This window comes from Clinocottus analis, unplaced genomic scaffold (genome assembly GCF_023055335.1).
Source record: "Clinocottus analis isolate CAN_PGR_092001 unplaced genomic scaffold, fCliAna1.0.p SCAF_4, whole genome shotgun sequence".
In the NCBI taxonomy this organism is placed as follows: domain Eukaryota; kingdom Metazoa; phylum Chordata; class Actinopteri; order Perciformes; family Cottidae; genus Clinocottus; species Clinocottus analis.
The window spans coordinates 7,277,579-7,302,415 of NW_027176153.1; the positions used below are offsets into that span (position 1 = coordinate 7,277,579).

Here is a 24,837-nt window from a genome sequence, read left to right on the forward strand (position 1 = left end):
TATATATATATATATATATATATATATATATATATATATTAGTTTTTGTTTTGAATAATTTAAATTATGGTTTTGATGAAAATGAACAATGACTTCAGAGTCGGGACTCCCCTCCTTGTCAATGTCTGCCCTCTGCTGGTCTGTGCTCGGTGGTGTTCACCCAAAAGGAATCCTAATAAAAAAGCATAAGAGACATTCTGAAATCATTTTGGGTGAGCACTTGACGCCACTTTATAAGGTACACTGGTACAATCTAATGCACCATCAAGTATTGTAATAGTATGGTGCCCTTATGTTTGCACACAGGATTAGACACAGCTCAGGATATAACGTACAGTGAACAGAAGCATATTGTATTAACACAGTCCCAACAAAGTCAACCAAAAATATGAACCTCATGAACTAAAACAGGATCATTTATGAGTCGTTCTATTGTGTACATGTGTGCTGATAATATTGCATTGCATGTCACTTAGCTGACGCTTTTATCCAAAGCGATTTACAATAAGTGCACTTAGAACAACAAGAATCAAGAGAGTACATTCATGTACAGTATATAGACTATATTATTACAGCATCATAAAATAATAACACGTGATACTTTCTGGCTTCTCCTAATTTCGTGACAGTCGCTTATGACAAATGATTGACATTAAGGTTTTAAAAACAATGCAAGACACTCGCATTAATGAACCTCACAGCTGTAAAATAAATCCGTTTTGGCAGATTCGTGACACTTAACAGTTGACCAGATACACATTAAACACTGATTCATTTTTGAATTATTGCACAAATTAAATATTGTACATGATTCAGTCCGGTATAGCAACTGATTCAATCAGTAACCAAAAACACTCTTCTTCTTCTTCTTCTTCTTCTTCTTCTTCTTCTTCTTCTTCTTCTTCTTCTTCTTCTTCTTCTTCTTCTTCTTCTTCTTCTTCTTCTTCTTCTTCTTCTTCTTCTTCTTCTTCTTCTTCCGCATCAATATTGCAATATCCAGAAGAGCTGTACTTACCGCACACGTTGTGTTTGTGGCACGCTACATGCTCTTTGTTGTGTATTTAAAGGACTTCGTTTGTTTACCTCAGCACACGTGTCTGTTTGTCGGACTGCACTCAGCCACCTGTTCCCCGCGCGGGCACGACAGCGCGTCCACGTGACGGCCCGAGTGGGCCGGCCTGCGCAGCCACAGGGGGCGTTTCCTTGTTCTCACCTTCTTACCTACCTTTCTTTTCATTTTTTTTTTTTACCACGAGCCTTCTCACCTGCCAGCTTGAAGCTCTTGCAAGCCGCCTTCCAATGACTTGAACCCCCTGACACCCTGAGAATACAAGCGACCCGCGCGCCATGGACTCTCCCGTGAAGGATTCCCCCGTGAGACCGGGCTTCCACCGACTGGAGGTCCAGAAAACGACGTGGGACGTCCCGGAGAGGTACGCGACGCTTCGGCCCATCGGCTCCGGAGCTTACGGGACAGTTTGGTGAGTTTACCAGGAGGAGGGGGGAGAGGGTTGTTGACAGAAATGTGCATTTGAATCTTTTATTCTATTAAACACCCATGACTGAAGCCATAACATACTGGACATAATAAAACATGTTACTCACAAAGAATTCCATCCTATTGAATCAAAATCTGAAAAACAAACATTTATTGCCAAGTATGTTTACATATTCAAGGAATGTGTCCTGGCGAAAGGTGCATGACATTTTAACATTTGACAATAAACTGTAAAACAATGTGCAATAAAAGGGAAACATGAATATCCACAATTAAAACTATGTAATATAACAATTTAAGTTCAAATGAAATTCAAATAAAGTGCAAGTAATACAAGTGCATAGACACAACTATCCCCTATATGAACATTAAAGATGTTTCTCTTTACCTAATAAAACACATAAGGCACTTAAAGTCGCAGTTACCCACTTAACACACACAATGATTGCAGCAGTAACGCTGGTAAAACAACATGTCCATGACCAGCGCTTCACTACGCGGCATCACTGGTGGTTTTCTACATGTCGGGCTATTTAAGCCTCAAGTCTGCATTCCGCTCCCAGACGGTGCGAGCGTCCCAGATTACTCTGACATCTGCTAACAGAAGCACTATTGTCCGCCCGAGGCAAGTCAGCGAGTCGATGCAGGTCCTCCGATACGACAGGAATCTCCTCCACCGACACGGCGACACCCAGCCAGGAATCCAGGATGCCTCACACACAGTCCTAATGATAAGCCACTGACACAGGAGATCATATCCCTGGTGTTATCATGTTGGACCAGTAATGTAGACCTTAAGGGGGCTCACAGAAGGGACATTAGACCTGAGTACTTTGAAAGTCTCATTTCAGACGAAGTCTACTATGAAGTATTACTATGTAATACAGTTATGAGGAGTACAATTCAATATGGAGTTTATGATGGGCATTTTGCGCAATCTCTCCGACAAAAAGATTCATCAATGAGTTACAGATGACCAGAAAAATTACGTTACGCTGGTGGTTGTTATTTGAAACCCTGGCTGGTATCGCTCCTGCCACGCCCCTTGACATTGTGTCTGACTCTCAGTTCCGCCTTGGACCAGAAGACCAAGGAGAAGGTGGCCATCAAGAAGCTGTATCGTCCGTTCCAGTCCCTCATCCACGGCAAGCGGGCCTACAGGGAACTCAGGCTGCTTCGCCATATTCAGCATGAAAATGTAGGAACTTTGAGTTTTTATTTATTTATTAGATGGCGGTCCCAACAACATGATCATTGAGTTGATACGATCCAGTACGAAAGCTGGCCAAAAGTACTCTTTGTGTTGAGACTGGGAATTGAGATTTAAGTGTATTTGTTCAGTCGTTACTCAACCTGGGAGGTCACTCTAAACATCGAGATGAGGATAAGCAAACTTTGTTGACCATTCAACAAGAGCTCTTAATCTCATCCGTGCCCCCTGACAAACTGGGAGTGTTGTGTATTGTCGGAACCCTCATGATTCAGTGTTTTCGCTGAAAACCTTTAAGGAACTTTACACACTCTTACATAACCTCCTTTTACTGGGGTATTCTTTAGAATCACCATCCATTTTGCATTGCGTGTTATCAGTTTTATTTATTTTGTATTTAGAATAGATAAAGAAGCTCACTTTTTAGCAGTCGTTCATAGAGATAACAAGTTTGACATTCTGGCCGTCGCCATCTTGGTTTTTGTCTATTGCCTTCTTTCTCTTGATTTGCAGGTGATCCAAAAACAAACGGTGGCAGGGTTAAAGTTAGTGACCTGTCAATCACAGTTAGCCTGCTCTAAAGCAGGGCTAACTGCCCTGCTAACCCTGCTTTATGGTCTTGACTCTAAATGGACCATCATTTACGAAATGAAGACTTGAAAGTAGAGATTGAGATGATAAACTCATGTTTGCAATGTTTACTGAGGGAATAAATCGAGAGAGAAGTTGAGTCATTTTCTCATAGACTTCTAAAAAATTCCAAAAATGATTCCTAAAACAAAGACATCAGTACTGAATGCATGTCTGGGAAATACATCACAGACACATAACAATGACTGTGATACCTTGGTTACTCCAAGATTGCGCAATAGTCCTAACTCTGCACAGCATGGAACCCTTTTCACAAATAAATTTGTGTATTAACAGACATTCGGTATCACTGTGTTTTTCCTTCAAGGTGATCTGCCTCCTTGACGTCTTCACACCGGACCCCACGCTGGAGAAATTCCAGACCTTGTGAGTTGGGATTGGGAAAGCACATTCTTCTGCTCGCTGTCGCAGCTTGTTGAGAACCCCCATGTGCATGCGTGCGCACGTTTGAAAAGTTCCCACAAGGATGTGTGAGAGCATGCTTGTTCATGTTTGCATTGGTTGTTTTGTGCATTGACTGACTGCTGAACTGCCATCCACAGTATTTAGGCCCACTTCATGTCCCCTTACCTATTTGTTAATGTTGTCTTTCAACGCTCTCTTTCTCTATCTCTCCTCTTCTTCACTCTCTCCAGCTATATGGTAATGCCATTTGTCGCCCAGGATCTGAGCCACATAATGAAGAAGCGGAGATTATCTGATCGCATCATCACATACCTGTTCTACCAGCTGCTAAGAGGACTCAAGGTAAGTGTATATCTATTGATTTACCTAACTGTTAAGCATACGCTAACTGTAAATAGTAAAATACATTTTGAAACGACTACTTTTAATTGTTGGAGAGGTTGTGGAGGCGTAGGAGTCAAACAAACTAAGGACTTTCACCCAGAAGACCTGTGAGAAAGTCTGCTAAACCTAATCAATAGTTTCACACTTGCGTGTCATTGTGCACTTCTGCCAATGTGATTCGAGGTTGATGTGAAACATATTGTAAGTAATGGAATTTTTGAGCTCTAAAACAAACGACAGTAACAACTTTTATCTGGTAAAGAAAAACAACAGTTCTCATATGTTTACAGAAGGTCTGATGATCTTTACTTTCAACTATCACACGCTAATGTTACCAATCAACCTTAGCTAGCTAGCCCATATCAGTTATGGACAAAAGCCCTTAAAGTGTGTGTGTGCTGTTCAGTGTGTAAGCACTGATAGCAGTTCAAGTACAAGTAGCATGAGAAATTAAAGTTGTCAAATAAAAATGCCATTCCATTATTCTGTCTAATGTAACTAATAACATACAGAATTGGCAAAAACTAAATGTATCTTATCGACTTCAATGACCTGCTCCTTTTTTAAACACTTGACCGCTAAATTATTTTGGTAACAACCCCTAGCCATGACCTAAAGAATAATACAATGACCTGGAGCTCCCTCTGCACCAGGGTAGCCTCGTATAACATCCACGTGGCGGTCAACGCCTCAGCAAGAACAATATTAACACAAGAAGAAAACATATTTCGGCCCGGCCAGGGCCCCAGATCTCACGTTTCTGCAAACCACCACAGTGTGCGCTGCAGGTCACAGACTGTCAACTTCCGAAGGAATTCATTAAAATATACAAGGTCAGCTGTCTTACTGGCATGCAAAACATTTTTCAGTTTACTGACTGACTTCTTTACCCTTATTTATGCCCTTTCACTCAACGCTAGTCAATGTGTAACTACGAGTGGCCCGTGAAAATAAAAGAGAAAGCACGTTTAAAACTGGAAAGCAACTCTTACTTCTCGTGAAAAGTCTCTTTTTGTCTTTGAGTTAAGCTTAAAACGTATTTGATCCTTAGATGTTTTTCTCTTCTCATCTCTGTGTATGCTTTGAGCTCTATTCTGCTCTGTGAGAGCAGTCTTGAATTTGCTTTAAAGGCGAAAAAATACTCAAAAACACAGCCCTTACAAGCCACTTGGTGATGTGTGAGTCCACACCGGGCCACGCGGTCCGCTGGGCTGAGCGTGTGCACTATGTCCATGTGTGCTGTTTTATACCGTGTGATTAAATCTATGTTTTTCCTTCTTTACAGTATATTCACTCTGCGGGGATCGTTCATCGGGTTGGTCTCATTTGCATTATTTATTTTTAAACACTACCCTTCATAATAATATATGTTTTGTTTTTTACACTGTACACCTAAAGGAATAGTTTGACATTGAACATTACACCTATTTGCTTTCTTGCCAAGAGTTAAAGACACAGTGAGTAGGATTTTTGCACAAAAGCACAATTTATTATGATAGAACTCCCTCTCAATCATCACTCATGACCCATTTGAAGTGTGTACCTGCCAAGCACCCCCCTCATGTGCTGAGAAATAAATGCCAGCTGAAGTGCCAACAACTGTAGTTCCTCAAATGGCCACTTGAGGCAGGCTCCAAAAGCAAACAATGACCCCAAAAGGTAAAAATGCTAAACTTTACAGTAGAAATAAAGTTTAGTGCTTGGTACAAAATTGCGTCTTTGGTTTCTGCAGCAGGGCCTTCCAGTGAGAGCTGCTGGCTCATTTGTTTAGCCGGGGGGGAGGGGCCAATTTGAATGTTGTGTTTACAAACTGCATGCAACTGACGAATCATGTGAATTTGTAACAAGTTGGTTTAGCTTAGCACACAGTTAGCAACTTCTTGGAATCACTCTACCCCCTGAACCTTACCCACAAAAACCACAGCTTTGCTTCTCACACCTTTTTGATTTTGTACTTATTTCACAAGAATAAACTGAGTGATTACATCTTGAAACAATGTCATGACTTCACAGGTGCTAGTCCCAGTATGCAATAGTTGCATGATGTGTGTTCTTAGTTGGCTGGACAAGACTTCTGGAGTGAGTGTTAGCGAGGCTGAAAGATTTGTTACCTATCTGTTTGCCCTTGTTTTCCCCTTTTTATGCTAGGCTGAGCTAACCAGCTGCTGAACACATTTCAAAAATGCAAATGAATGCTTACAGGCTTTTCATTTAACGCCCAGTGAAAAAAATCCAATGAGCGTATTTCCAAAAATGTCAAACTATTGCTTTAACTTAAAAAGAAAAATACATTTGAGTGTATGTTTAGGCTTTGTGCTATCAAAAAAACTCTTGTGGTTGGATTTTAGGATCTGAAGCCTGGTAACATTGCTGTGGATGAGAACTGTGAGTTAAAGGTAAGTTTCAAGGTCAAATAAATCAAATAAAACACTGAATTAAATTTCACACTATGATTTTGAATCTTCTATCTATGACTTGCAACACATTTGAACCGAGATACATCAAATGCAACAGAAATGTACTCTAAATCCTAAACTGTAATTCCCAGATCCTGGATTTTGGCCTGGCAAGACAGACGGAGAGTGAGATGACCGGTTATGTTGTGACACGCTGGTACAGAGCACCAGAGGTCATATTCAACTGGATGCACTACAGTCAAACAGGTAATAATGTAACCTCGCTTTAATCCAAGTAGCCCTTTTCAGTTTGTTGAAGAATATCACGGAATATTGCAGCGTGATAGAAAGAATTATTACATTTTCCATTATTAAAATGCTCTTCCCTCACAGTGGACGTCTGGTCAGCCGCCTGCATCCTGGCTGAGATGATTACTGGCCAGGTGCTTTTCCCAGGACACGACAGTATCCTCACGCATTGTAATAAAGCTGTGTATGCTCATTGATAATTAGAAATACAGCACAATTTTTAAAACAGGTGCAGCACCGTTAGGATTTTTTTCCCCTTCTTTACTACTTGGTTTTACTGCCGGTTTATAGACATGTGTAGCACTACAGCACCACCAAACTACACTATCGCTGTGATTGTACTCTCCAAACCAGGGCCCTATTCCTTGTACCCGGTTTAACAAAGCCGATCAAATGTCCTATTATCCAGCTTAAAGGTGGTGATCCTAAACACATTTGAGGAAGTCAAGTCCATATAATCATAGCAAAGTCTAACTCTGCGTTCACAGTAAACTGTTGCAAATATTCACAACGCGTTAGCTGTGAATGCAGCATGACACCGCCCCCGCTGCGAGACATAAGCATTGCAAAATATCAGTTATAAGATAAATACGTCAGTGTTTAGAAAATGTATCGGCAGTAGTATACAAGTTATTATATACGGATAAGTATAAATGTACTGTATCTTGTACTATACATGTGTATATACATTTATGTGTACTGTAGATTACCATCTAACTAGGAGTTTGAATGTGTGTATGGGCGGATCAGTATGTATGTATTATTCATAATCAGAAATTTTATGTATATATCTATACATATATATATATATATATATATATATATATATATATATATATATATATATATATATATATTAATAATTAAGAGTTATTTCTATTTTATAATGTAATTGTTTTTCACAAATACACTACATGTATTATAATATGTTTTACCTATTAGCTTATGTTCTCATTGAGCAGCTCCTGTCTCCTGTCTGTGCTCCTGCTGCCTTGCTTTCTGTTTCTGTAGTCAGGTCGCTGGCCAGCTTGACGCTCTGTCTTTCTCTATGTCTTTCTTTCTTCTCTCTGTCATCTCTCTCTTCGCTGGTTAAACACAGTGACGCCAGCTAGCTGGTTCTGTTCTACTCACTCTGAATGAGTAGGACAAAAATACCCTGCACCACACACTCCGGTACTTTAGGTGGCGCTGTAGGCACCTAGTCAAGTTGGTTGTGCTTATTTAACTCATATAAGAACGCTTTAATTTGTAGAGTAGAAGAAGAAAGAAGAAGAATCTCTAGGTGAAGACTATTCGCTGTGGACTCCGTGTAACACCTACTCGCGGCATCTCACCCTGCTTGTGACACGCGCGATCAGCTGGGGGGGTTGGTGAAGGAGTGGGGGTGGCGCTGTTAAACTCTACAGCTGGCATACAGTACGTGATACAACCAACGCTCGGCTGCGTCTTGCGGTGTTCAATGTACTTTCTCCAGAGAGTCTCGTAAATAAATAATTCAATTAAATGAGGGCAACTTCTCTGGTTGTATAGAAGTCTATAATCAAGTGACTCTACTTCTCTCTTGATTTATTCCCTTAGTAAACATTGTAAACATGAGTTTTGAGATTTTAGAGGTTATTTATATTGTGAATGACGGAAACGGTAACTAGTTTTACAGTAATGAGCCTGATGCAGTTTCTGGAGTCGGTGAAATTCACCGAGCTGTGTGTGGCTATGGTGGTGTTATGAACCCAAACAGGGGGGCGTTCGATATGCCCACGTTTTTGTGACTTCCACAACAAGTATTTCTTCTGTAGTCTATAGCAAAGAAGATCGCTCTTTTCTCGGAGAGAAGCGACTTAGATAAGTAAAAACATGATGCTTCCTGCATCCAGTGACCCTGGATCTATGTGGTTTATGTTGCACATTGTGGGGCTTCCTGAACCAGTCTGTACAGGTATTGACCAGCTGAATAAGATCCTTCGTCTAACAGGAACTCCAGACTCCTCCCTGATCCAGAAGATGCAGAGTAAGGACGTAAGTTTTGTCTCCGGGCCTCGTCGCTGCTGTTTTATTTTGCCTCTCCACACCATTTGTGTCATCGTGTTCTGTTATCTGAAGCTCGGGCCTGGGATTGAAATGTCACCAGCCTTCAATGTTTTCCAGGCGCAGTCGTATGTGCTGGGTCTTCGTCAACAGAAGAAGAAAAATTTCAAGGACGTTTTTCAGTCCATGGAGGAAAACGGTGCGCTGATCTGCCTCCGCTTATCTTTTATTTATTGAAAAATCTCACAAATCTGGCACAAATGTTCACTCGGACTGATTCGATTTGGAAGGACAACGGTCACGATGACCTCATGTCACCTCATGTCACTACACCTTTATTGTAGTTGCAAATTTTACTTTGTGTTTGTGTTAGATTTATAAAAAAAGGACATTTAAAGGTCCATTGTATTGTATTTAGGAGGATTTATTCGCAGAAAAATAATATAATATTAATAATTACGTTGTAATTATGTGTATAATTACCTGAACCTAAGAATCCTGTTCTCATCAACTTAAAATGAGCCCTTCATATCTAAAACAGGGAGCGGGTCGTCTTCATGGAGACCGTCATGTCGCACCACCATGTTTCTACAGTCCACAAACCAAATGTATAATCCGTGCGGGATTTAAGAACCACAATCACAAACAGCAGTGAAAACTAGGCCATTCATAATAAATACATTTGATCAAGGGCGGTACAATATCACTGTGGCATATCTTCTCATTTGTCAATTAATATTGCTTACAGTTGATTATCAGTGTGTTTTCTTGCCAGATCCCCCCCCCCCCCCCCCCCCCCCACACACACACACCTCAGGTTAGAGTTGGACCTTACAACTGCATCATTTCAAATGAATAACCATCTTGAAAGTGATTTTTTTATTGACCTGAAACCTTTTTTTTTTTGCCTGTGTGTCATCTTCATATACTCTTAACCACTGACATACAGGCTGAGATTTACACATCTGAGTGCGTGAGTGAGCATTAGATCCTTTGCCATCGGTGTCTGAATGTGTGTGGATACGTCGACATGTAGTGTACTGCGCTTGAGGGGTCGGAAGACTAGAAACGAGCGTTAGGGTCCGTGTACCCTTTACAACCCAAAATAACACGGCCAGCACTTCTCCGGGGGGAAGGGAGAGGAGGGCCATTCATCCGGTTGCAATTTGCATTCTCACTACTAGATGACACGCAATCCTTCATCAATGGACCTTTAATGATTGTAGTGAGTGAGGAGATTTAACTGGAAAATAACGTGTGTGTCAAAAAGCTGAAATCCTCAGATTTTTGGCCAGGTTTTGGGTTAAAAAACAAACAAAGAAATGAGTGTATGACATTATGTTCTATGTCAATGCTTCCAGCTGTAGGCATTATGGAGGGAATGTTGCTGCTGGACCCAGAGACGAGGCTGACGGTGAAGCAGGCACTGTCTCACCCGTTCCTGGCTGAATATCATGACCCACAGAGCGAGCCGGACTCGGAGCCTTACGACGACTCCTTCGAGAGCCTGGAGCTCGCCGTCGGCGAGTGGAAGAGTACGTTTTTGAAATGCCCTGTATTTGAAAAGTGAAAGCTCAGGAGAGTCAATGAAGAATAAATCCACACTTTAGCACTTTTCTGGGCAATGTAAACCACTTGCTCACTTTGTTTTTTTATCCAATCAGGTCTTATCCACATGGAGATCATGACCTTCGACCCTGACAACCCCAGAGAGACGGCCATGTAGGACGCCGTGATGTGCCGGCACCTCCAATGATTGGTTATAATACCAACTATAAAGCAACACTGTCAGACTTACATAAATGAACATAAAAATAATTAACCAAAAATGTGTTGGTGCATCTAATATGCAACGCGATTAAAATGCATTTCATTGGGTTGCTTTACTTGGTACGGTGGCCTGTACAGGACAGTAGAAAACAGAGAGGCTCTCATCGAGGTTGTTTCTACTCTGTGATATTCAGACAGCAGTAACAGTTGTCTGTATGTTGAAGTTGATCAAAAACTTGGTATCACGGAATTATAAACGCTGTATTTGCATTTTAAAATGTGTCAAATGCATTGACGGCAATGTCCATTTACTTCTCTTGCTTCTCTCATGGTTTCATTTCTGTGACATGTTAGATGCTTGATCAGTGTAGCGAGAGAAACGGTGGTGTGAAAAGGACCTAACAATGAGATTATTTCATAAAATGTTTGTTTCTAAAGACAAGGATAAGCTTTTGCTTCCTACAAATCTTTCTTTTTTTCTTTTTTTTTTACTTCTGTTAAGTGTAAAGTAGAATTACCAAAAATGTTGGCTGAGGACACAAACTCACAAATGTGTGTGTGTGTGTGTGTGTGTGTGTGTGTGTGTGTGTGTGTGTGTGTGTGTGTGTGTGTGTGTGTGTTAAGAAAGGTCAACCTGGCTTCTAATAAAAATATCCTTTGTTACATTATACCTTACTTTACAAGGACAGGTATTATGCATGTCTCACTCTGTGTAACATATTCATGATATGAAAAAGTATGGAGTACAATTACATGTGGGCTTTTGTTTTTCGACCATGATCTCTACTGCTGGAATTGTTTCCAAAATGAAATGCGGTAGAAAAGAACCTGTTGCTGTTTAATGATGATTTTACGGAGGAATAGTTGATGGGCAGAGGTTAGCATGTCATGGAGTCATCACTAGAGGGCAGCCTTCTATCACAGCAGAGTTTCTGTGTGGAGGACAGGGGACGTGTTGACGCCATTCTTTATTTAACTGTTGCATTGATCGTACAGGCTCAGGAGTCTTTTTTTCCTTTTTACTGAGTACTTACTGTAGTTTGACGCTCTTGCTGTAGCATGAAGCTCTTACTGTAGCATGAAGCTCTTACTGTAGCTTGAAGCTCTTACTGTAGTTTGAAGCTCTTACTGTAGCTTGAAGCTCTTACTGTAACATGAAGCTCTTACTGTAGCTTGAAGCTCTTACTGTAGCATGAAGCTCTTACTGCAACATGAAGCTCTTACTGTAGTTTGACGCTCTTACTGTAACATGAAGCTCTTACTGTAGCTTGAAGCTCTTACTGTAGCATGAAGCTCTTACTGCAACATGAAGCTCTTACTGTAGTTTGACGCTCTTACTGTAGTTTGAAGCTCTTACTGTAGCATGAAGCTCTTACTGTAGTTTGACGCTCTTACTGTAGCTTGAAGCTCTTACTGTAGCATGAAGCTCTTACTGCAACATGAAGCTCTTACTGTAGTTTGACGCTCTTACTGTAGTTTGAAGCTCTTACTGTAGCATGAAGCTCTTACTGTAGTTTGACGCTCTTACTGTAGCTTGAAGCTCTTACTGTAGCATGAAGCTCTTACTGTAGCTTGAAGCTCTTACTGTAGCATGAAGGTCTTACTGTAGCAGGAAGCTCTTACTGTAGTTTGACGCTCTTACTGTAGCTTGAAGCTCTTACTGTAGCATGAAGCTCTTACTGTAGTTTGAAGCTCTTCCTGCAACATGAAGCTCTTACTGTAGTTTGAAGCTCTTACTGCAACATGAAGCTTTTACTGTAGCATGAAGCTCTTACTGTAGTTTGACGCTCTTACTGTAGCATGAAGCTCTTACTGTAGCATGAAGCTCTTACTGTAGTTTGAAGCTCTGACTGCAACATGAAGCTCTTACTGTAGTTTGAAGCTCTTACTGTAGCTTGAAGCTCTTACTGTAGCATGAAGCTCTTACTGTAGCTTGAAGCTCTTACTGTAGTTTGAAGCTCTTACTGTAGTTTGAAGCTCTTACCGCAACATGAAGCTCTTCCTGTAGTTTGAAGCTCTGACTGCAACATGAAGCTCTTACTGTAGTTTGAAGCTCTTACTGTAGCTTGAAGCTCTTACTGTAGTTTGAAGCTCTTACTGTAGCTTGAAGCTCTCACTGTAGTTTGAAGCTCTTACTGCAACATGAAGCTCTTACTGTAGTTTGAAGCTCTCACTGCAACATGAAGCTTTTACTGTAGCATGAAGCTCTTATTGTAGCATGAATGGGAGTGCTCATACCTTTACTGTCTCTAATGAATCTGTGCACAATGGCAAGGCAAGGCAAGTTTATTTGTATAGCACATTTCAGCAACAAGGCGAATTAAAGTGCTTCACATAAAAGCAGATTTAAAAACAGTTAAGAAAACATTAAAACAGTCAAGAAAAATAAAAATGAAAGGCAGATTTAAAAACAATTTAGAAGAAAAATACAGATAAAATTAATAAGATTTGCAGTGCAGTTTAAGAAATAAAATGCAGTAGTGAGATGCAGCATTGAGTCTGGTTTAATTAAAGGCAACCTCAAACAGAAAAGTCTTCAAACTGGATTTAAAGGCGCTGAGGGTCTCAGCAGACCTGCAGCTTTCAGGGACCTTGTTCCATAAATGTGGAGCAAAAAAGCTGAACGCTGCCTCTCCATGTTTAGTTCTGAAATAGAAAATAGAAATCTTGGAACAGAGAGTAGACCAGAACCAGACTCCCTTTTAGCCGCCTTCCAAATAAAAATATAATACCTTAAAACAAGAAAGAAGATACATTTAGCTTGAGGCCGACATGAACATGCAACTAAAACAACACATTTGATTGAAAAAACATTTTCTAAAGCCAAAGCACAATTGTGTTACTTACACGAATGAAGAAGTGTTTAACCATGACAGACCCAGCGTGCCACGCGTCATCACCACAGGGCAGCATTATATCACCTCATAGATTCTGTGTGGAGGATGGGCGACGTGTGGACATGTTCTGACCGGAACATCTTAAATAAATACAAAAATTGAGGAAAAAATATGAATAAAAAAACTACATGAATTGCAAGAATAGAATAATAAGAATTAAATATACAGTATGAATGCAGCACGAATTGAACATTAAAAAACATGCAAAAGAAACCAAAAAAAAATTGATTGACAAACCGTTTCTAACTTTACAACACATATTGAGTTACTTACATCGTTTATTATATTTATGAACTGTGGCTGTGCCCTTATTACTGAACAGATTGTTTATGTTGTTTCCTGATGAAATGGAAATGGTAACTGATTTATATACTACTTACTGCTGCTCCTTTCTGTTACTACTTACTGTTGTTTTGTCAACTTTTCCCAGCCCTAGTTTATACATGTATGTGTAGATTACCGATGTGTATAGGGGGATCAGTATGTATGTATTATTCATAATCAGAAATTCAATCAATTGAAGCAGTGAAAAGAAATTGTGTCATTCTCTGTATTCTCATCGAGTTATAAAGAGTGCTTTCAACACATCCATAAGTTTCTTAAGTGCTAAATAAACGTTACGGCCTGCAACGGTTTTCCTGATGTTTTCTGTATCGCCGACACTGTACAAACATGTACAACTCGCAAAAAAGCACAAGGCTCTGCATACAGTCTGTGAGACAGTCTGTGAGACAGTCTGTGAGTCAGTCTGTGAGTCAGTCTGTGAGTCAGTAGAGCTTCTACAGGAAGTCATCATGATGTGAGAACAGATCTTGGAGATCTGGATGAACTCTCCCCCTATAAAACTAATAGAACTGATATCGCTCCTTCATCAATGAGGAAGAAAGCTGACTTTTTTTGTCCGGTGGGAGTGGCCAACTTATCCAGTGAATTTTAGTTAGCCTGCGCTGGAGCAGGTTCAAGTTTTTTAATGTGTTGCGATGGTGATTTTGCCAAACTTGCTTCGTGGAACCGTAAAGCCTGAGATGAGTCCTGCAAATGATCCATGCTAACTCAGTCAATTAACCAGGCTAGAGGAACAAGGCCCCGAGGCATGTCTCACGAAGCTGGGCTAACGTACCCGGGGTCAACCCAGAAGTGTCTCGTCTAGATCTGTGCTTGTGCACGTAAAAGGGGCGGAGTTAACTCCGTTTGACCAATCGTGCACCATGGAGAAGCCGCCGAGAGCAACGTATTTCACAACGGAGGAGCAAACCATAATCTTAGGAATGTACAAAAAATATAGAGAAAGAATACAAGCGCAAAGCATAAAGCAACACTGCTGCAGCAGCTATAAGCCGCAAGGAATCGTGGCAAAAACAAATTGTCAATGCGCAAATTACTGGGATTGTAATATTAAATCACCGTTTTAAATGTATGTGCCTATTTTGATTATCTTTTCGCTTGAACAATAACCTAATTTCAGTTGCAACCCCAGTGGAGCTAAAAGAACATGAGAGCAAGTTAAAACAAAATACAAGGACATAGTTAAAAGCGGTGAGTGAGTTTATTATAATATCTTCCAGGCTACATGTATGATGGATGATTTTGCCGGTCATGAAACATGCGCTCTCTGCGGAGCCCTGCTCTTACTATCCGTGCACCTTCCTCAACGGGATTCTGTAGAAATGGGCAGGCCATTTTTCCAAGTCGGCGTCTTATATCCCCGCTGAGATCTTATCTGGGATCTTAACCTGCTCCAGTGCAGGTTAGGCGTTCAGCGTAAGTTACCAGGGCAACGTACCCCGCTAAGAAGTTAACCAGCTTCGTGAGACGGAAAACCCAGAGTTAATCCAGACGTTACCTCGCTAAACTGAAATCCAGCTTCGTGAGACAGGCCTCAGGTGTCTACACTATACCACAAAGTGCCTCATCAGGGACATTAGGTGGTTCAAAGTCTATATAGAAACTAACCTTTTACATTGCATTGCAATACTGTATTCAATTAGTATTCATTCATTCAATTTTTAGTATTAAATACACCAAACATCAAAAAGAGAAAACAAAATGGACAAAATGAATATGAAATCAGATTTATTTTAAACGTTTAGGTGTTACACATTTTTCAATGAACCTGGTTTTCCCAGTCAGCCGAATCCAAGTTTATTTTTCATTCAGAGTGGAAGGAAAGTATATTCTCAGAGAACAGGAAAAGAAGGAAAAGAGGATCCCAAACAAACTAATATGAGAGTGTAGTACGTGGCTGCTTGTGTGCACAACAAAATGACCCAGATGTGAGACAACAGAAGAGACTTTGCAGAAAAGAGGAGTTATGCCATGTGTGCTTCATAAATGCAAGAACATCAACATCCAGACCTCCTTTTGGGCAACTCTAACAACCGCTGTTGGCATTTTGTGTGCAAGTATTGTTGGGTTGTGAGGATCCTCTGTCATGACACTACAGGTGCACTGCAATGAAAGCAGATCCAGCAACCACCCGACAGCCGCGCTGCTGATCTAAGCAAGAGAGGGCTGACTCTGACTCACACTTCTGCTGCTCTTTGCTTCTGGTCCACTAATAACTCTGCCTCGACTTGACTCTCTGCAGGTTTGTGGTGCCAGAGGGAGTAGCAACCCAGTAAATAATCCAAATTTGACCGCTATTAACGGTCAATCTGGATGTTTCTGAGGCTGCCGTGTCTCCAGGGAGTGAGGTGATGGGGATATTTTAAGGTTTTTATGAGTTGTTGTCAAGGAGAGGGGGAGGGGAACATGAGGAGGAGGACAAAATGAGGGTAAAAGACGAAGAATGAAGAGAAAGACAACTGCTGTTTTTAATAATGGCGAGAGGAGGAAGATGAGGAGTACATTTTGATGATGGCACCGCCGCCGCCACCGCCACTGCTGCCGCCGCCACCGCCACTGCTGCCGCCGCCGCCATAGCTGCTCGTGCTGAAGCCGCCGCCGCCGCTGCCATAGCCGCCGCTGCCATAGCCGCCGCTGCCATAGCCGCCGCTGCCATAGCCGCCGCCGCCATAGCCGCCGCCGCCACCGCCACCGCCGCCACCGCCGCCGCCGCCACCGCCGCCACCTGTTGATGAGAATTAAACATTTTGAAGATGAGATGAGATGGCTGGAATTTGAGTTTCAATTCAAAACATATCAAACAAACCGATTTCATCTTTCCTCGTTTGCATTTTCATGCAGTAGCTTAGAAAGGAAGTGAATTGTAAAGATATCTGTTGAGACATACCGGAGCTTGAGCTCTGTATGTGGATGGTTGCAGATCCACCACCAGTGGAGATTCTGCAAAGAGATACACAAAGGATCAAGTTTAGCTGTTGATACTGCTGCTGGCCCGATGTGATGCAATGCAGTCTCTTAGTGATGCAGAAAACCAGATGTCTTGTGAGTCCAAAGCAGCTGAGCTTTTACCTGTCCTCTTCTCCTTCCAGCAGTTTCCTGTAGGTGGCGATCTCAATGTCCAGAGCCAGCTTGATGTTCATCAGGTCCTGGTACTCGCGGACCTGGCGGGTCATGTCCTGCTTGGCTCTCTGCAGGGCTTGTTCCAGGTCCTTGATGCGGGCCTTGGCGTCCTTCACGGCCAGCTCACCGCGCTCCTCGGCCTCAGCAATCTGAGCCTCCAGGTTGGCGCGCTGCGAGGTTTAAAAGTTAAAAGGCGCTTCAGAAGTGATATTTGTCACCCAAAAAGCCTTTTGCATCTTCGCCATCAGTTTATTTTATTTTTGAATGATATATAAATGCATGTAACTGTGAGCTGACCTGTCCCTTGACTGCCTCAATCTCATTCTGGAGGCGGCTAATCATGCGGTTGATTTCAGCTATCTCATTCTTGGAGTTGCGGAGGTCATCTCCGGTCTGTCCTGCGTTTGTCTGCATCTCTTGGTACTGAAAAAAACACATGTTGTTATTAGAGACTCCTCAGACTTGTCCAGCAGCATGCGTTTCACACTAGAGTTGTTGTTGACATTACTTTCTGTCTCTACTTACCTTCTGAGTATACCAATCTTCAGTCTCAGCACGGTTGGCATTAGCGATGGCCTCATACTGGGCCTTGACTTCAGCCACAATAGAGTCCATGTCGAGGTTACGGGTGTTGTCCATTGACACGATGACTGAGGTGTCCTTGATCTGTCCCTGGAGCTCACGAAGCTCCTGCACAAAATATATAGGTCAGATATCAATTTCTTTTCTGCATCTGAACCATTTAAATGACCTCTGAAAGTTCAGATTTCCCTAAAGCGAGAGTAAAGAAACAGACATTATAGGACTGCGGTGTGGTCCATTTGTCTTACCGCCTCGTAGACGGCTCTGAGGAAGTTAATCTCATCCTGAATGGAGTCAACCTTGGCCTCGAGCTCAACCTTGTTCATGTAGGCGCTGTCTACATCCTGCGAGCAGAGGTCAAAACAAGCGGTTGTCAGAGGTGAGGAAGAGCCAATAACTCATTCCACTGCAGTAAATGACATGGCGGAGCTCAATTCTCACCTTCTTAAGGAGAACAAACTCATTCTCCACATTGGCACGCTTGTTGATTTCATCTTCATACCTGACACAAAAAAACAGTAGGAAAAGTTAGCTGCTGTGAAAAAAGACATGCATGGCTTGAACCGCTGCAGGTCGGCTGTTGCGTCGGAAGATGCTGTGCAGGTGCTGACTCACTTGTTCTTGAAGTCCTCCACCAGGTTCTGCATGTTCCTCAGCTCTCCCTCCAGCTTGACCTTATCGTTGCCGAGCCCATCCAGCTGCCTGCGCAGGTTGGCGATGTAGGCCTCGAACATGGCGTCGATGTTGGAGCGTGTGGTGGTCTGATCCTGCAGCAGGCTCCACTTGGTCTCCAGCATCTTGTTCTGCTGCTCCAGGAAGCGAACCTAAAATGGGGGAAATGGCTTCATGTTCAGATCCACTCTCGCTTAGAGTAGAGCTTTGACGGCAAGAGCCTGTTGTCGTTTCATCACTTTTAGCAAACTGCAAATATAAAAAGTAGGGCTGGGCAAAGTTGAAAAAAATGAACTGATTAATCGCATGATTTTTCTGCGATTAATCGCAATTGATCGCATTATGCGCCAAATTCAATAATGAAGTAAAAACTAGTGTATCGCACGGTTTTATTTTAAAGTAATGTTATCAGAACAATATAACAGCATTTTGGAGCAACAGCAAGTTAACATACATACATATAGCAAGGAAGTCGCTTTTCTTCATGATAAGGCGATAAAAGGTGTTTGATGTCTTTGTTTTACTTTCCTCAGGTGATCCATCGAGCCACACCTGTGTGTGACTTCCCCACACAAACGGCTCTTGTAAGCACCAGAGCTGGCAGCTGTCACATTAAAATGCCGCTCTGGGCAGGGATGCTGCAGACGTCATCCACTGTGCAGTCGGGCTTGTTAGACTTGCACTTGCTCTGATGAGATCATTATTTGGGAACATCTGAATCTGGAGAGTGTAGAGCCCATCCCTCCACTTTGGGTGTGTACATGTGCCTGGAAACTTTTTTCCTTTTTCTAATTTTCTTTCCGAATGCCAGGTGAGGTGTACCGTGCCACACCTGAGTCTAGCCACGCCCCTAACATGCACCGCTCCCCCGCCTCAGGGATGCATACTTTCACTGACTGAACTTGCCTGCATCTGCCCTCACTAATTAATGCAATGTGTGATTACACTGTGATTCATTTTGAAGCATCAACTAGATTATAATTCTACTTTGAATGAGGTCCCTCCGTGAGAACATCGATGAGGTGTGGCACCAATAGAGTTGCAAAGGGGCGGAAATTTTCCGGTAAATTTCCAGAAAGTTTCCACCGGAATTTTGGCTAGGGAATTTTGAAAAAAAGAAACCTTATCAAGTTTTCTGCAAAAGCATTTAACAGGGAACTTAAATGTAGTTGAGAACAAGACTATGTATGCCGAGCTCAGAGGAACCCTGAATGCAGCTGGTTGGGAACATCGTCTGCCAGAAACATAAATGTAAACATAAAACATTCTGTTGTTTTTGACGTTTTTGTCATCAGTGCTGCGTCTGAACGTTTCAGCCCGATGCCTGGCAAGTGTGAGAGCGCCGAGTTGCATAGAAGCCAAGAGCGGTATTGCAGACAGATAGAGATTTCAATTATAGCAACATATTGAAAAACAAACAACTAACTAGTTCATTTTTTGGAGCTGTGAATTTAGTTCAAAATTTGGAATTATGGACTATGAACTGAACTAGTTCATGTAGAAAGTGAACTTTCCCAACACTGTTTGTCATTAGCATATTGATTACTTGGTAAACTGAAGCCATGTTTATTTCAATGCCAAGTTTATTTGTAGACAGTAGACTTTTTACAACAGTGAGAGTAGGACGTATGTATGTCCACACAAAAGTACACCATCACCTTGATTATTCGCGGCTTTCGGAATGTCAAAAAAACAAAAAAAGTCATTTTTAAAAGTTGTATTATCAATGTTTGCATGCACGTCTGCTTATGACAAGGTAAATACAGTTAAATTACCTCCAAATTTCCAGTTAATTCCCGATAATTCCTGTATATTCCTGTTTATTCCCGTTAAGTGGAAAGTTTCCAACTTTGAATATTCCCGGAATTTTGCAACCCTAGTAGCAAAATCTACTTGGGCACTTTCTCTCTCGCAGGTTGTGGTTAACTTGTACGTCCTTTTTGCACTGTTTAAAATAATGCCAAAAGTTAAATTCAGAGACTTTTGTATTGTGCAATGCATTTGAACGATTGGGGCTACTTTCTGCAGCACTGTTGAAACCTTGGAGTCTTCGCTGCTATGGGAACAGACGACAACCTGATCCCTTCTCTCCCACATGCAGACAGCCACTCGTCACCGAATATGACCACTCTGGTGTTTCTGTCCACGTACTCGACACAGAGACAGCTGGCAAGCACCCGACTATACTCAAAGAGAAGTTAAAAAAGGAGAAACGATCTTCTTTCAGCGTCAGTGCAGAGGCTAGCTGATGCACAGTATTGTTTTGGGGAGATGAGCGATGGCTGCACAACAGTTTTTGATGAAATGAGATGCACATTATTCAGGTTTGGATCAGTTGCTGTGTAATTGTGAATATTTAATGAGCTCAGGTGCCCCCTTGGAGACTATCTGCTGCAGCTCTAAGACAAACCCAATAACACTACTGTGGGCCCTGGTCAGTGCATCAGATGATCAACATTTGTTTTTTAAACCAATGTATGACATGTCACACCTTTTTGGAATGGCGTTGTACAAAGGGCTGCTCACCTTGTCAATGAAGCTGGCGAAGCGGTTGTTCAGAGTCTTGATCTGCTCTTTCTCTTGGGTACGGACGGTCGAAATGTTGGAGTCGATTGTAATGTCCATGGGGACCAGCAGGCCCTGGTTGCATGTGACCTGGCTGATGGTCGGTATGATGTTTCCACCTCCACCACCACCACCGAAACCACCACCACCACCACCACCACCGAAACCACCACCACCACCACCGAAACCACCGAAACCACCACCACCACCACCGTAACCACCTCCACTACTACTACGACAACTATAGATACTGAAACCACCTCCACTACTACCTCCACCACCACCGTAATTACGACCGACAGACATTTGCCTTCCGGACCTCACTCCGCTTAACGAGAGTGCTTTATTGCCACCAACCATGCCAAAGCCACCACCACCATAGCCGCCCCCCTGGCCGCTGCTATAACTGCTTCTCATGCTCATGGTCGAGCTCCTGTTCATGCTCATGGCTGGTTTTATTCCCTCTGAAAGGTAAGGATTCACAGAGAAAAAGGGAAGCAGAAAAAGAGGTTCAGCAGAGCGGTGGAGCACACGAAGAGGAGAGTCAAGTCCCTCTAAGTGTCTTCTCTCCGTCCGTTAGGGACTTATATCTGCCTTCAATGCTGGAGGAGGTCCCGGTGAGCTCCACCTCCGCTGCACCCGCCCCTCAACCCTCCTCCAATTACCTGTGTCCTGGAAGGGGCACTCACAGACAGGTGGATTGGAGAAGCTCAGCCTGTCAGACAGGTAACAGCCCCACCCCAGTAAAGCGATCGGGGCTCGACACACCCAGGTGTTCACAGAGGAACGAATGGCAGCAAAGCCAGGGGTGAGGTTGGGGAGGAAGATATTTGTTGTACTAGTTTTGCTTCGGGGTGTCCTGCAAGGTTTGGGTGGTCGGAGGGGAAAAAAAAATCAGTTTACTGACTGATTGCTTTACCCTTATTTATGCCCTTCCACCCAGCACTAGTCTGGAATTGGAAATGTTGGTTTACTTATTGTGCTTACCCTCTGTAATACTTTTCACACTTACAATTCTCCGGATGACAAGTTATTTATTAGGGATTATCTGCAAAGTTATACCATTGAGCCAAACCACTGAAGACAACATTTTATATCTTTAAATATTTTATTTAATTTTAAAAGTGTAAAACACGGAAACATGGAACATGAACATGCAACATTTTGGCGAAACTGTGTTCATAAAATGTAACGAATAACGACACATATTGTGGAAATGTAGTGGAGTAAAATTATATATAATAGCCGCAAAAGGTAACGGAGTGAGAGTAAAAAGTATGCACTATTATTTTTACTTACTTGTCAGTGATCCGGTGTACCGCCCCTGGGATATGCACCCATAACTATTACATTATAAACGTCATATACCAGTGCGTGGGTGCTACGGAAAGCTCCGGTTCCCGTGCTCCTAACCAGCATAACCACGTCGCGCCGCGACACCCACAGCAGCCACGGCTCACACATTTGTCCGACAAAACCAGTAAATAGGCAATATGCAAATGCGGGCAACTCACCGATGAAGCCTCATTTATGATCCATATATCCATAACAGTCCAACAAAAACAGTCTTCTTACGTTGTAAAAAGGTTCAATAAATAAATAAATAAAATATTCCAAAACACGTAATATCACCAGAAATATCACGGACTGGTGTTGGACTGGTGTTGCATCGCGTCATTTCAGCTGGAGATATGAAACAATATCGCCATGTTTCAGGCTGTAACTTGCGTCTCCTTAGGAGCACAGACGTCAACAGGTACAGGTCAAAATGGAGGCTGAAGCCTAACTTTTCCAATGAATCCTCACTTGAGCCAAGAGGAGCTTTATGTCCTGACTGACAAGCTACTTTAGCCAACGAGAGTCAGCGATGAAGAACAGGGCCTGCCTATTCTTCCATATATGAGACAAGCCTGTTACGTGCTACAGCTCTGATGACAGGCGTTTTGGATAGCCAATGAGCTGGCCTAAATTTTGAATACCATTGAATAGGGGTGGGGGTATGCAGAACAGGCTCAAAGAGGCCTGAGAGCAGAGCGGAGCTGGACAGTCACACTTTGTCATTGAATAAGTATGACAATGCATTTTTCTCTGTGTCACCAATACTTATAGTAAATACAAATAGTACATTTATAAGTTTGCAAGACTTTAAACCTTTTAATAGATATAAAGTACATATATAATGAATATTTTTATTCTCAAAATGGAAAAACATCTAGATATTTCATGAGAAAAACATGTGTAAAATATAAATTGTCTGCATTTTCTGGATCTTCTTTTAGATTAGACTGGATAAGGCTTCAGGCTATGGTTCCATCGTGTTCTTTAGTTCATAAGTCCCAGTCATAGTCATCTGCAGGCATATATTTGCCAATAAATGTTTAGGCGGAAATAAAAATCTTATATTAATTATTTTCAAACTTATATAACTCAGTGTCAGCAGCACTTAAAGTGATTGAGACTGTTGAGGGGGAAAAGTTTTTTCTTTCAAAAGATACCAAGACCATGAATTTACTCCAAATGGTTCAAGTACAGCTTGCAATTTATTTTGGGTTTTATTTAGGCGTTTTCTTTCTGCAAATGTTAATATGTTAATCGAACACTACAGATGCGTTAAAATTTACTTAAGTAAAGTAACAAAGTAAAAATACTTTGTTATATTCCACCACTGCTTATTTGATCCTGAGATGTTCTCCCCCTCTCATCTGTGTGTATGCTTTGAGCTCTATTCTGCTCTGTGAGAGCAGTCTGGATTTGCTCTGAGGGCGGAAAAATACTCAAAACACAGCCCTCACGAGCACCTTGGTGATGCGTGAGTCTACACCGGGCCACGTGGTCTGCTGGGCTGAGCGTGTGCACTATGTCCATGTGTGCTGTTTTATACCGTGTGATTAAATCTATGTTTTTCCTTCTTTACAGTATATTCACTCTGCGGGGATCGTTCATCGGGTTGGTCTCATTTACATTATTTATTTTTAAACACTTTTAATTAAAATATGTTTCGTTTTTTACAATGTACACTAGTTTGACATTAAACATTACACCTATTTGCTTTCTTGCCAAGAGTTAAAGACACAATGAGTAGGATTTTAAAACAAAATCACAAATTGTTAAAGAAATCCCTCTCAATCATCACTTATGACCCATTAGAAGAGTGTGGTGGTGTCTGTATCTGCCAAGCGGCCTCAAGTGAGGCAGGCACCAAAAGGCAGTCAATGCCGAAAGGTAAATTATAAATTATTTAGTTCAATTGTAACATAACTTGTTCCAGGCGGTAATGTTTGTTTTTAAAATGTTCCCCACCTTTGTTAAAGTGCAGTACTAGATAGCCGGATAATCCCTTCAATTACCTTACACTGTAGCAAGTTTCTGTAGTTTTCACAGTAATATTACTGTATACTGGCCATTATGTTACTGTAGAACTCCTATACAACATGTTGCTGTAGATCTGCAAAGCATCATGGTCAAAATTCATTCCCAGGTGAATCTTACTGTGAATAAATGTTGCTGTGAATCACAATACAGTAATTTTGAGCGTTTTTCCTTTTTCAGCAATACACCATAAGTCTTTCATTATTTTCAACACACGTTTGTTTTTGCTAACATGCAAACAGAGGGGAAAACAACATTGTATACTTTTCGTTGCGTTACACAAAGATCACAGTCGGATATAACGTTGTGTGCCGATGGCACCTGCTTTGCATGACACAATTTTGGTGCAAAAGCTACAACATTTCTGACCAGAGTCCGGTTCAACTTCAGCAACAACCAGGTAACAAAGCTCATTACTATTCCTTGATGTTTCCTTTTTGCCAGCATTTTGCAACTGTACATTAATTATAGACGGCACATCTTCTCAAGTAAAGTTAGAGCTGCTCGTTAGTTTTGACTCTTTTCTCTCTTGCTAGCTACCGAGCGGCACCACGTGACATGAGTAACGTTACCGAGCACCACTGAAGTGGGCCAAAGAAAACCAGATGGCCTCAATGGCCTGAATTGGCCTCAATGGTC

General features: G+C 41.9%; 2 protein-coding genes across 2 annotated transcripts; one reads left to right on the forward strand and one right to left on the reverse strand.

Annotated features, from left to right (window-relative positions):
• Positions 1-1,347: 1,347 nt before the first annotated feature.
• zgc:171775 (STKc_p38 domain-containing protein) lies at positions 1,348-11,006 on the forward strand. Its single transcript, XM_068597006.1, has 12 exons — positions 1,348-1,481; positions 2,567-2,696; positions 3,667-3,725; positions 3,995-4,106; positions 5,434-5,463; positions 6,497-6,544; positions 6,697-6,811; positions 6,938-7,009; positions 8,790-8,869; positions 8,999-9,077; positions 10,240-10,413; positions 10,543-11,006. The coding sequence occupies exons 1-12, from the start codon at positions 1,348-1,350 to the stop codon at positions 10,602-10,604; spliced, it is 1,095 nt and encodes a 364-aa protein (XP_068453107.1). The 3' UTR covers positions 10,605-11,006.
• A 4,595-nt stretch (positions 11,007-15,601) lies between these two features.
• LOC137800281 (keratin, type II cytoskeletal cochleal-like) lies at positions 15,602-21,372 on the reverse strand. Its single transcript, XM_068597409.1, has 9 exons — positions 20,791-21,372; positions 18,208-18,416; positions 18,034-18,094; positions 17,841-17,936; positions 17,536-17,700; positions 17,308-17,433; positions 16,960-17,180; positions 16,778-16,830; positions 15,602-16,615 (listed from the first exon to the last, which is right to left on the reverse strand). Exons 1-9 carry the CDS (start codon positions 21,274-21,276, stop codon positions 16,359-16,361), a joined length of 1,674 nt encoding a protein of 557 aa, XP_068453510.1. The 5' UTR covers positions 21,277-21,372; the 3' UTR covers positions 15,602-16,358.
• Between the last annotated feature and the right edge of the window lie 3,465 nt (positions 21,373-24,837).

Bases quoted from the DNA above. Each gene is read 5' to 3' on its own strand.
- zgc:171775 (XM_068597006.1), top strand. From the start codon at position 1,348: ATGGACTCTCCCGTGAAGGATTCCCCCGTGAGACCGGGCTTCCACCGA. The intron at 4,107-5,433 runs GTAAGTGTATAT...CCTTCTTTACAG, and splicing joins AGCTGCTAAGAGGACTCAAG to TATATTCACTCTGCGGGGAT. The intron at 8,870-8,998 runs GTAAGTTTTGTC...AATGTTTTCCAG, and splicing joins AGAAGATGCAGAGTAAGGAC to GCGCAGTCGTATGTGCTGGG.
- LOC137800281 (XM_068597409.1), bottom strand. From the start codon at position 21,276: ATGAGCATGAACAGGAGCTCGACCATGAGCATGAGAAGCAGTTATAGC. The intron at 17,937-18,033 runs GTGAGAATTGAG...CTCTGCTCGCAG, and splicing joins AGTTTGTTCTCCTTAAGAAG to GATGTAGACAGCGCCTACAT. The intron at 17,434-17,535 runs GTAAGTAGAGAC...TGTTTTTTTCAG, and splicing joins AAGATTGGTATACTCAGAAG to TACCAAGAGATGCAGACAAA.